The 11,542-nt window shown below is 33.1% G+C and overlaps 1 protein-coding gene and 1 pseudogene across 1 annotated transcript in view; one reads left to right on the plus strand and one right to left on the minus strand.

The window, feature by feature from the left end:
* The window catches only part of LOC107708687 (methionine aminopeptidase 1D, mitochondrial-like), an 11,583-nt gene extending 7,591 nt beyond the window's left edge, over positions 1-3,992 (minus strand). The window contains 1 exon segment of the mRNA XM_016512994.1: positions 3,919-3,992. Within this exon segment, the coding sequence (XP_016368480.1) occupies positions 3,919-3,958 (40 nt within the window). The 5' untranslated portion in view covers positions 3,959-3,992.
* Positions 3,993-7,637: 3,645 nt separating this feature from the next.
* LOC107708661 (exosome complex exonuclease RRP44-like) overlaps positions 7,638-11,542 on the plus strand; it is an 8,127-nt pseudogene continuing 4,222 nt past the window's right edge.

Below are 11,542 nucleotides of genomic sequence, written 5' to 3' on the forward strand. Positions count from 1 at the left end.
ATAATAATAATAATAAATGTTTCTTGAACAGCAAATCAGCATATTATAATGATCTCTGAAGGATTGTGAGACACTGAAGACTGGAGTAATATAATGCTGAAAATTCAGCTTTGATCAAAGGAATAAATTATATTTTAAAATATATTCAAATAGAAAGCCATTATTTTAAATAGTAAAAACATTTCACAATATTGCTGCTTTTGCTGTATTTTGGATCAAATAAATGCAGGCTTGGTGAGCAGAAGAGAATTCTTTAAAAAACATTACAAATCTTACTGTTTAAAAACTTTTCACTGGTAGTGTAGTATATCTGAATTTCATTCATACTACATATATTCGTATCATACAGAACAAACATATTTTTTAACGGTCGCAAAGCAAATTTCAAACCACATACAGTACCTACTAGACAACATGCGACTTCGGGCAGGTGAAAAGTGAAAGTCGCGGCCATATTTAACCAGCTTAACTCACCTCAGATGTTATTTCTATGCGGAGTATAAAGTACAAAATATGTGACTTAAAATGCCATTACCACGAAATAACCAGATCACCTATATAAGTTTACATCAGACAACTCAAAAGTCATTTTGCACTATATTTAATGCTATCGAATATGACAAATTATATTAATTAAAATTTGGGCTGTGAAAAACAATGTGTTAATTTGTGAAGTTCTTTTCCCCATATCCTTTGGCTAGCATTAAAGTATTGGTGATTTCAAATCATTTTGGAAAGATCATACACGACGAAGGCACATGAATGGCACCACAAAGTCATAATTATAAGTAGGAAACTCAACTTTCGGGGGGCGTTTCGGTGAGAAAACATGGCAGACAAAACAGATGCAGCATCCATGTTGATTGAATTTGTTTAAATTCATTAAATAATTTTTTTCCATTTACAATAATAAAGTTGCATGTACAAAATACAATATATTTGTACAATTACGATAGAATATATGATTAATTTTACAGCACTATAAACTGAATAAAAACATAAAAACGCAAAAACATACTTAATGAACATACTTTAATTAATAATGCTGTAGAAGCAGAGGTAAAAAAAAAACTTGCTCCAGCCAAAGTGACTTCAACACACTTGACATCATAATTGTGACTTCCTAACTTATAAATATTGGTGCATTCAAATCCTCCTGGGAAGTTTGTATTCATGAGTTGGGATGTCATAATTACAATGTCAGGCATGTTTAAGTCATTTGGTCACAGCAAGGATCTTGTGCAGTTAATTGGATAATTTTTAACAGACTCTTTTGTAGCACTAATTTAAATACATAAAATCCATATTGATGAATTACATTATTTAGCCTATAAATACATATAGGAACATAATATTTAAATTGTATTAATTATATTCTAAACTACACTTGCATAACTCAAATGTCTGTTTCATGTTGTTGCAGGGCATTTCAATCAAATGTACGAATATTGTCAAGTTAACATCTATTCTCAGACCCTGTGAATCATGTGCCAAAAACCCATTCCCTCTCTCAAAAGAATAACACAGCTGCAATGTAAACAAATAGTCCATACAATTACACAATCCAATGATGCTCACATAATATGCTTAATTTTGAATCTGAGCCACAAATTAAAAATAATCTGAGATCCACCACCACACATCAACAACCATGTTGTAACTCATGCCAACAAGGACTGCAGAGTTTTGTCTTCAGAAAAAAAGGTTAAAAAGAACTGCGACCAAAACACAGTGGTCAAAAGCCCAAAATAAGTGCAGTTATACACAGGAGAGGGCTTGAGTTACAAAGATGAAAATACCAGTGATGAAGGGAGTAGCTCAGAACCAATGAGGGGGCGGCTGGGGGGTTTAGAATAAAGGCAGTAGCGGGTTAACCCAGGGTGGGGTAGCGGCTGTGTGTAGTGACAACAATTTGGGTGGTAGAGAGCAAAGGATGTGGCCAAGGATGTGGACTGAACTGAATTCCCTTTGTGTGTATGTGTGTGGTCGACTTTAGACTTAGTCTTGTGCTTTAGCTGTAATATATAATCCTTACTTCAGGACTGCAGTACATCAATGTCACGTGTCAACCTTAATGTCAGTTTATTATTATTAATTGCTCTGTAACCCCAAAGACAACATTCCCAGTTCATATATTATTTATCCTAAACAATATATGGGATTGGAATTTGTGTGCTCCAACTGACAGTATGCTGAAAAGAGTATGCCAGAGTTCTATTATTTGGTTTATTATTACACTCCTAAAAATAAAGGTGCTTAAAAGGTTCTTCACAGTGATGTCATATACTGAACAAAAATATAAACGCAACACTTTTGTTTTTGCCCCTATTTTTCATGAGCTGAACTCAAAGATCTAAGACTTTTTCTATGTACACAAAAGGCCTATTTCTCTCAAATATTGTTCACAAATCTGTCTAAATCTGTGTTAGTGAGCACTTCTCCTTTGCCGACATAATCTGGAGAACCTTCTTTCGCCACAAAGAACTTTGTGAAACAGAAAGGTTCTTCAGATGTTAAAGGTTCTTTATGGAACCATTTAGACAAAAAGGTTCTTCTATGGCATCGTGAAGCACCTTTATTTTTAACAGTGCATTATTGTTGTTGTGTAGAAAATCAATTGCTTCAGTACTTCTTAAACAATGGAAATGTTATAAAAGTTTAATTAATAATGCAGTAAAAAAGATAAACTACTTTGTTTGAGTTTACCTAATTGGTTTATTAAGTGTTGAACCAGCTAAACCATTTGCGGCTCATGAATAACCATTGACATGTCAACTGGGTAATTTTTTGTGCATCTACTGTATTGTTTATTATGATGCTCATGTTTGTCCTAAAATGTTCCTTGAAAATAATCTTAAAAGTCTTTGAAATCCTTGAAAGAAAAGTGTACATGATTAAATTACATTAACTAACATACAGAAATATGAAGCAGGCCTAAATATATTTGCCTGTTCTTATTTATTTAGCTATATTACTGAAATAGGACTGATTCTGTGTCAGCAGACTCAGCATTTCACTTTTGGGTTATAATTCAAAACCTGTGACCTCATATGAGGACATTATATTTTGGTGTATTTCTCGGAGACTATACATGCCACAGTTTTAAGTCTGGATGTCCTGTACAGAGCACATTCAGGGCTTTTCAGAGATACTAAATGTTTGGATGTTTCACTATGACCACTCCCTCTCCTTGGTCTTCAAATATGTCTGATATTAATTTAGTGACACTCTTATGGAAATATAATAATATTTTGTAATTATCATTTAAATCTGACTAATTCTCAAATTGTTTGTCATAAATCAACATCTCAGGAAAATCCCGATGTCCTCTACCGAGGACATAGCATAACTCATTAATGAAATAACATATTTTTTATGCTCTAAACAATGTAAAGACATGAAAAAAACTATTTTTTTCCTAAAAATCTTTTCTCGGGTCTTAAGAGGTTAAATGTCAAAGGAAAAAAATGGCTGAGCAGACAGGGAGGGTTGTATGCTTCTTTTTCTATTTACTTCTACTGGACCCATAAAGACTCTGCCAAACCAGCTAACAATAAAGAACTCCAAGACAGTGCCATGAGTCCAGCCTTCCTGCAGTCTCGTTCATGTAGTCTTGCATAAAACGCCAAAATGTAGTACATAAAAGTTAGACGAATTGAGACATTGCTACACAGCGACACTGTCACCGAGTAATGCGCAGCTTGTAAACCAGCGCTTATTTGGCTGGAAGGTTTGGATTTTATATTAATAGTTAGATATATTCCGCGTAGACTGCAGTTGTGCGATTATTAAAAATTAGATATGAGCGAATACTGTCTCGTTTGGGTCATTGGCTTGCCACAGTCTGAGTCCGAGTCTTTATGCTCTACAAATTAAATAAATAAGTCTAACTTTTCCTGAAGTAAACTGTAAACATACCTGTTCTGTAAAAGCATTGAGCGGCACAGGGCGCAGCCATGTTTTCCGCCGAGGAGAGTCACGTGCTCTTCCAAACAAACAGTAGCGTGTGTTTTAGAGTTGAAACTGAAGAGATTTTACTATTATTGATCCAAAATTGACTTGAATGTAAAACTCTAGCGTGGGCTTGGCAAAACATTGTTCATTGTGCCATACATGCCATAAAATCTCCAGAAAATGACGTCACTCATATAGGCTATCAGTATTTACTTAATTTTATTATTTTACATTTTACCTAGCCTATTTAACAAACGTCTAAAGACTATGATCTTATCTTTCTTACAGTTCAACCTACCTATTTGTGATTTATTTTTCCTTTTCTTTTCATTTTATGTCTGTTGTATTAAAAATAAGTGCTGATTCTTCTTTGGCAATAAAAAAAAACACACATTTTGATTAAATGAAACATTCCTCAAAATGCAACGCACTAAAAACTTTTTATTTTTTTATGTATGTATGCATCATGTATGTATGTATGTATGTATGTATTTATTTATTTATTTATTGCAGTGCATTTGTATTGACCTTAAACCCTTCTTCTAAATATCTGTGTGCATTATGCCTTCTTTCTAATCAAATTACCTTGATTTAAAAAAAAAACAAACAGGGAAAATCTCTATATTTAGGTGAAATATTGATTAAGTTTTTTAAAAGAAAGCCGCATATAATGATGCAGTAAACACAATCCAATAGTACTGAGCATCCTTAACAAACAACACTTTGTATTAACGTGTTAAGCAGGCATTTTTGCCTTATTTCCATACATAATGACCCTCGATTTTATCTGGAGGGCTTGTACATTGTGTATAGGGTGAGTGAAAAGAGTCAAGACAAAGGGGATCTGATTCTCCAAGGCCAGGGAACATAAATGAGGGGTGTGAGATCAAGGCAGCTCTGCACCTGCTGGTGGCAAAGACCCCCTAGACCCCCGACCAGCTCTTCTGCAGAGACTGAGCCCAAACAATAATGGTCGTTTTTGGAATTCAGAAGACAGAAGGACATTTGTGATTACATAATATCATGGTTGAATGGTATTTTCCCAGCTGCACATGTTAACTATAAGGATTATCACTCTGAATGATATGATAATGCTATACTGTAAAATCTGTCCCGTTTTTAAACTTTAAATCAGTAAGAGTAAGTTCATTTCAAACATACCTACATGTAATATGTTTTCATATATGAAAGCTATTAGAAATGTTAAAAATTGTATATATTAGCATATATATCTAGCCCATACAAATACTGTACATGTATATCCATCCCAAAACCTCTCAATATGTTGATATTATATAAGTAAAAATAAAAGATTTAAGAAATGTATTACAAAAATGTGTATAAACATACAGATTTTTGTATGTATGTTGTTTTAATGAAGGTGCATGTATAAATAAAATATATTTTGTTGACATATGTGGTTGATACATATAATACCAAATAAAAAAATCCTCACATAGATATTATTTACATATGTACAAACACATATTTTACTATGGGGATTTTATATATGTTATACACTTATATCTTCATCTCCCAGAATGTACATGTGTGAAAATTATATAGCTTTATATCTAAAATATATGGCAATATCACTATTGAGATAGGGCAATATATTTCAATATAGGATTGCATGCTAAAAATCATAGATTACATAGATCATGGTTCATTTCCTATTCCTGTAAAATTTATTTTTCTAATCACTGAAAAGAATTGAATTGCAGGCATATTTTCTAGTGTTGTATGATTGCACAGTGAACGGTAGCATAATAATTCCTCTTCTTCTCATAGCATGTGGTTCACTGTAAAGCACTCTTCATATTTCAAAGTATGGTTTTTGTGTGAGTCATGAATAAAGGCAGCAGTGCAGTTGTTTGCTCTGCTGAGTTATTAGAAGAAAATAGTTTTGGAACCGGCTAGGTAAGACCGTACGCACAAGACTGTAATTTCTGACCTATCTGTCTGGGATCTGAGGAAACACACCAGCTGAAACACTCACACATTTTCTCTCACACTTATAAGAGCCTGCAGACTGCAGCATTTGTATTGAAACACGACATTACTACAGCTAAGCTTCAGCCAAGTAACAATCACACGAATGATTATTGATTATTTGGTTATTAGGTATTTGTGTTTGAGTCTTTTGGTTCATCATTCAGGAATTTATTCTGCCCTCTAGTGTTCTAGGGCTCTGACTCATGTGTATATCAGAATATAATTATATGAATGCTGATGATGTGAACTCCTTACAACTTTAAAACTAAGCTCTTAAACTTTTAACATAGCCAGTCACCTTCAAGCTGCGCTGCTCTGAAAACAAATATCTAAGGACAGAAATGCACTATAAAAGCGGGAAATGTTTATAAATCCAATATTGTATTAGCATGAATTTTTACATTTATAAAAATAATCATATTTATTTAAATTCTGAATGGGTATACCATCTTTATATTATAAACCAAGGTCTCAAATTGTTCATGAACAGATTTTAATTTTAATTAACACACAGGTGGCTGTTATTAACATTATGCAAAGTGCATAATGTCCTAAACAGAATCTATTTTAGAAACTTTGTTTAAACAAATAATGATCATTAATCATCATAGAATTATGAGCTAGTATGACATAAACCATTTTGGGTATAATTAATAGAGCTTGCTGTTTCTTAATAGTTGAATTAGTTATGCTTCTGATGGTAGCTGGTTTTACATTTCAGGATTCTAGTTAAACCATGCAGGTCATTTATTTTATGGTTGAGGTATAGGTATACACTACCAGTCAAACGGTTTTGAACAGTAAGATTGTTTATGTTTTTTAAAGAAGCCTCTTCTGCTCAACAAACCTGCATTTATTTGATCCAAAATACAGCAAAAGCAGTAACATTGTGAAATATTTTTATTTTATTATTTAAAATAACTGTTTTCTATTTGAATATATTTTCAAATGTAATTTATTCCTGTGATCAAACCTGAATTTTCAGCATCATTACTCCAGTCTTCAGTGTCACATGCTCCTTCAGAAATCATATGATGTGTTGTTTAAGAAACATTTGTATTACTATTATTTTCAATATTTTAAACAGTTGAGTACATTCTTTCAGGATTCTTTTACGAACAGAAATATCCAAACATCAGCATTTATCTGAAAGAAAAAGCTTTTGTATTAAAAGGGGTATTAAGCAGGTGCCAGGGAAAACTTGGAAAGATTGTGATTGTGTCTTTTTTCTACATCTATAAATTAAATAAAGGAAATTATGATTTTGAAATAAAAATGTTGAAATGTTAGGGTTATAAAGAACTGAAATAGTAATAAAGTAAACAAAAACTAAAATGTATTTTAAATACATTATATGTAATTTTAAAATACATAATTTTAAAATGACATTAAATATTGTTTCACATTGTAAACATTTAGTAGGCATCACAAAAAGCTTTCAGCAGTGCTCCATTGCAAATTAAGGCCTACTAAGACCTAAATTGTAAATAAATTTTAAATTGAACCTGAGAGAATCAAATCAGTATGTGAACATAAATATATATACAAACATACAATGACATTAGCTTTGCAGCACTTTCCACACACATTGATGTGCCTCATCTTGGATAATAAGGGCTCTATTGCTCTCTAGTGGTGTGATAAGGTAAACCAACTCCCCACCCCATTAAATACATCAAAATGGCCAGTCGATAGCATTCGAAGTGTTTAGAACGGTAAGGGACTAGTAGCTAGTTTATAAACAGAATATACTGTGGCTGCTTGGAGCCTCCCTAAAAGTGTGTAGTTCAAACAAATACACTGTGTGTCATTTTATAGGTGCGTTTTATCTGCTATGCTGTTCAAAATACGAAACAGAACCTTTCCGTCTCTGAATCACTCCGCAATAATATTTAGTTGGCGCACACGTGGGTTAACTGTGGTGTGTTTTGGTGGAACAGCTCCTCAAAAGCGCCGTCTGTACAGTTATATGAACCATGCTGAAATCCAAGACATTTGTGAAAAAGACCCGCGCTGGTGGAGTGTTGAAAATAGTGCGCGAACATTACCTGAGAGATGACATCTGGTGTGGAAGTCAAGTTTGTATGGAGTGTAAAGATGAAGCGCCTGTGCTGCAAGAGGACGCGAGCATAGAGAGCAACCTGTGCTCATATCCTCACTATTTAATCCCAGACACCAATGTGGTTTTACATCAGGTATGTGCTTTTTATTTATAAAAAAAAAAAAATTATTAATAGCTTCTTATTATAATAAGCGTATTTGTTCTGAACAGCTTTTGTAAACAATTAACTGTTATCAAAGTATTTGTATAAGAATTAGAGGACGTCTTGTTTAATGTATGCCATGTCACTAAACACCAAATACATCTATTACACATTAAAGAGGCAGGGTTTCCGGTTATTTTATATAACATTCATTCATTCCAAGTTAAAGGTTTAATTTCTAAGTGGGTGACCCAAAAAGCGCGAATCTTAGATCACAATTTACTTAGTCATAATTCATCCTTTATCATAAAAACTGTTAGATTTCAACATTAACACAATTTGTGGTATTTCTTGTTTTCTGAAATGTTTTTAATATGTAAATGAGACATTTTATAATGAAATATGCGCTGATTTGCATATATTAACAGAACAGAAATGATTTGGTTGAGCTATTGGTGTTAAAGTTTATAACAGAGGGAATTTAACATTTTCCTTTTTATCACTCCATAAATCAGCCAAAATAAATGAATAAATTGTAACCATATTTTTAGGAATAAGAGATTCTATAAATCAGCTGAATGATATTAACAGGAATAAATAAAACTTATATTTGTGCTGCTGAAGTCAAGAAAAAACTCACAGCCTTAAAACATAAATGTGACCCCGGACCACAAAACCAGTTATAAGGGTCAATCTTTAGAAATTTAGATTTATACATCACCTGAAAGCTGAATAAATAAGCTTTCCATTAATGTATGGTTTGTTATGATAGGACAATATTTGGCAGAGATACAACTATTTGAAAATCTGGAATCTGAGGGTGCAAAAAATATATATATATGGAGAAAATTGCCTTTAAAGTTGCCCAAATGAAGTCCTTAGCAATGCATATTACTAATCAAAAATTAGGTTTGGATGTATTTATGGTAGAAAATTTACAAAATATCTTCATGGAACATGATCTTTAATTCATATCCTAATGATGTTTGACATAAAAGAAAAATCAATAATTTTGACCCATACAATGTATTTTTGGCTATTGCTACAAATATACCCGTGCTACTTATGACTGGGTTTGTGCTCCAGGGTCACAAATAATGAATTACAATATACAGTTACAAATAGATAAAGTGTAATAAAATAAACACTTAAATGTGTATTTAGGATGTTTTCTTTCCACTAGTCTGAAAAGCCACATTTCATAATTGACCAGTCCAGTGCATGAATACACAATAGTTTTGCCTGTAGTGTCTTGCCTTAAATGAGACAAAACTGATTTGGTATTCAATTCTGACAGATTGACATCCTTGAGGACCCTCTGATCAGGAACGTCATCATTCTTCAGACCGTTTTACAAGAGGGTCAGACACAGGAGTGCCTCAGTCTACAAAAGAATCAAGGATGCTATTCATGAGAAGGAAAAGCACTTCTACACGTTCACTAATGAGCATCACAGGTAACGCATCCTAAGAGGCTGTATTCATCCTAACACTAACTTTTTGACATGCATTTCATTTGGCTTGAATACAACTTCACAGATAGTGCTTGATGTTAGGGCCATGCATGTTAGTGTCACATTTTTATTTTTGTTTTAAGGGAGACATTCATTGAACGAGAGCAAGGGGAAAGCGCTAATGATCGCAATGATCGAGCCATCCGTGTCGCTGCTAAATGGTACGCAGATCACCTCGCTAAAAAGACCAATGGTGGTTCACTGAAAGTGGTTCTGCTGACCGATGATCGGGCCAATAAAGAGAAGGCAGAGCAGTATGGTCTGATTGTGTACAGATGTAAGAGACACTTATTTTTGACTCTTTTTATTGTTCTTGTTGTCATTGCAGTGGAAATTTGAAGTATTAGGGCTGGTTTAGGGTTATCTTGAATGGAATTGTTCAAATTGCAAATTCCTTTATACACTACCATTCAAAACTTTTGGGACAGTATTTGAATTATTATTTTTTTTTAATACTTTAATTCAGCAAGGATGTCTAAAGCAACAGCAGTAAAGCGGTAAAGACATTTATAATGTTACAAAATATTTTTATTGAAAATAAATGTTTTGAGCTTTCTTTTCATCAAAGAAAATGGAAAAAAAATGTATTATGGTTCCACACTAATATGAAGCAGCAAAGCTGTTTTCACCATCGATTATAATAATACACATTTCTTGAGCAGCAAATCAGCAAATTTTAATGATTTCTGAAGTATCATGTGAACTGAAGACTGGAGTAATGATGCTGAAAAATTCAGCTTTGCAATTACAGGAATAAATTACATTTTACAATATATTCACACAGAAAAGAGTTATTTTAAATTGTAATAATATTTCACAATATAACTATTAACATAAAAACATTCAAACAAATCTTACCAACCCTTACCAACTTTTGAACGGTAGTGTCACATTCTTACATATAATAACATTATTAGCATTTTTTTAATTGACCGCGTTAATCTTCATATAAGGATATTACAATAATTGTGAAATGTTAACATTTTCAAAAATGAATACAGGTTTTGATTGTATGTTCTTTTCTTATGTAGGTGAAGAGTATATCAAGAGCTTGATTGGCAACCCTGAGCTCATGGACAGACTTGCATTAAAACCTGATGATCAAGTGCGTACACTGTGATGAATGATCAAGAAAGCTTTTAGTTTTATATATATTTTCATAGTTTTATATTATAATATGATATGTCTTTTATGATTCATTATAGAACGAAATCACTTTCAGTAAGTTACTGTTTCCAGAGCATCTGCCCTTATCCAGGATTCAGAGTGGCATTAAGAACGGAATGTTCCTTCAAGGCACGTTCCATGCCAACAGAGATAACTATCTGGAGGGCAAGGTCTTCATCAATAGAGAGGGGGAGGAAATCAATGAGGTAAGCAGGCTAGCATGTAGAAAGAAAAGTCATTGATTATTTTAATTTTATAAAATATCTGATTATTGTTTTTCTATAATTAGTTCTTTTGGTTACACTTTATTTGAAGGTGTCCTCGTTACAGTGTAGTTATACATTTAAGTACTGAGTAATATTAATTAACTACATGTACTTACTATATGGTTAGGGTTAGGATTAGGGTTTGGCTTAGGGTTACTTGCTTGTAATTAGGGCTGTGCAAAAAATCGAATGCGATTTTCTTGCTCATCTCGTCAGTAAAGCCGGTTCTGTGATTAGTAGTAAATCACCAGCACGTGCTTTCAGATGGAGCGGCATTTACTACACAGAGCCGTAGATCACTGACAAGCTACACAAAATCGCTTTCAAAATCGCAGGCGATTCATTGCCGATTATGAATGTGATTTTGCATAGCTTGTCAGTGATCTACGGCTCTGTGTAGTAAATGCCGCTCCATCTGAAAGCACGTGCTGGAGATTTACTAC

This window comes from Sinocyclocheilus rhinocerous, unplaced genomic scaffold, assembly GCF_001515625.1.
Source record: "Sinocyclocheilus rhinocerous isolate Xijiao unplaced genomic scaffold, SAMN03320098_v1.1 scaffold236, whole genome shotgun sequence".
Taxonomy (NCBI): Eukaryota; Metazoa; Chordata; class Actinopteri; order Cypriniformes; family Cyprinidae; genus Sinocyclocheilus; species Sinocyclocheilus rhinocerous.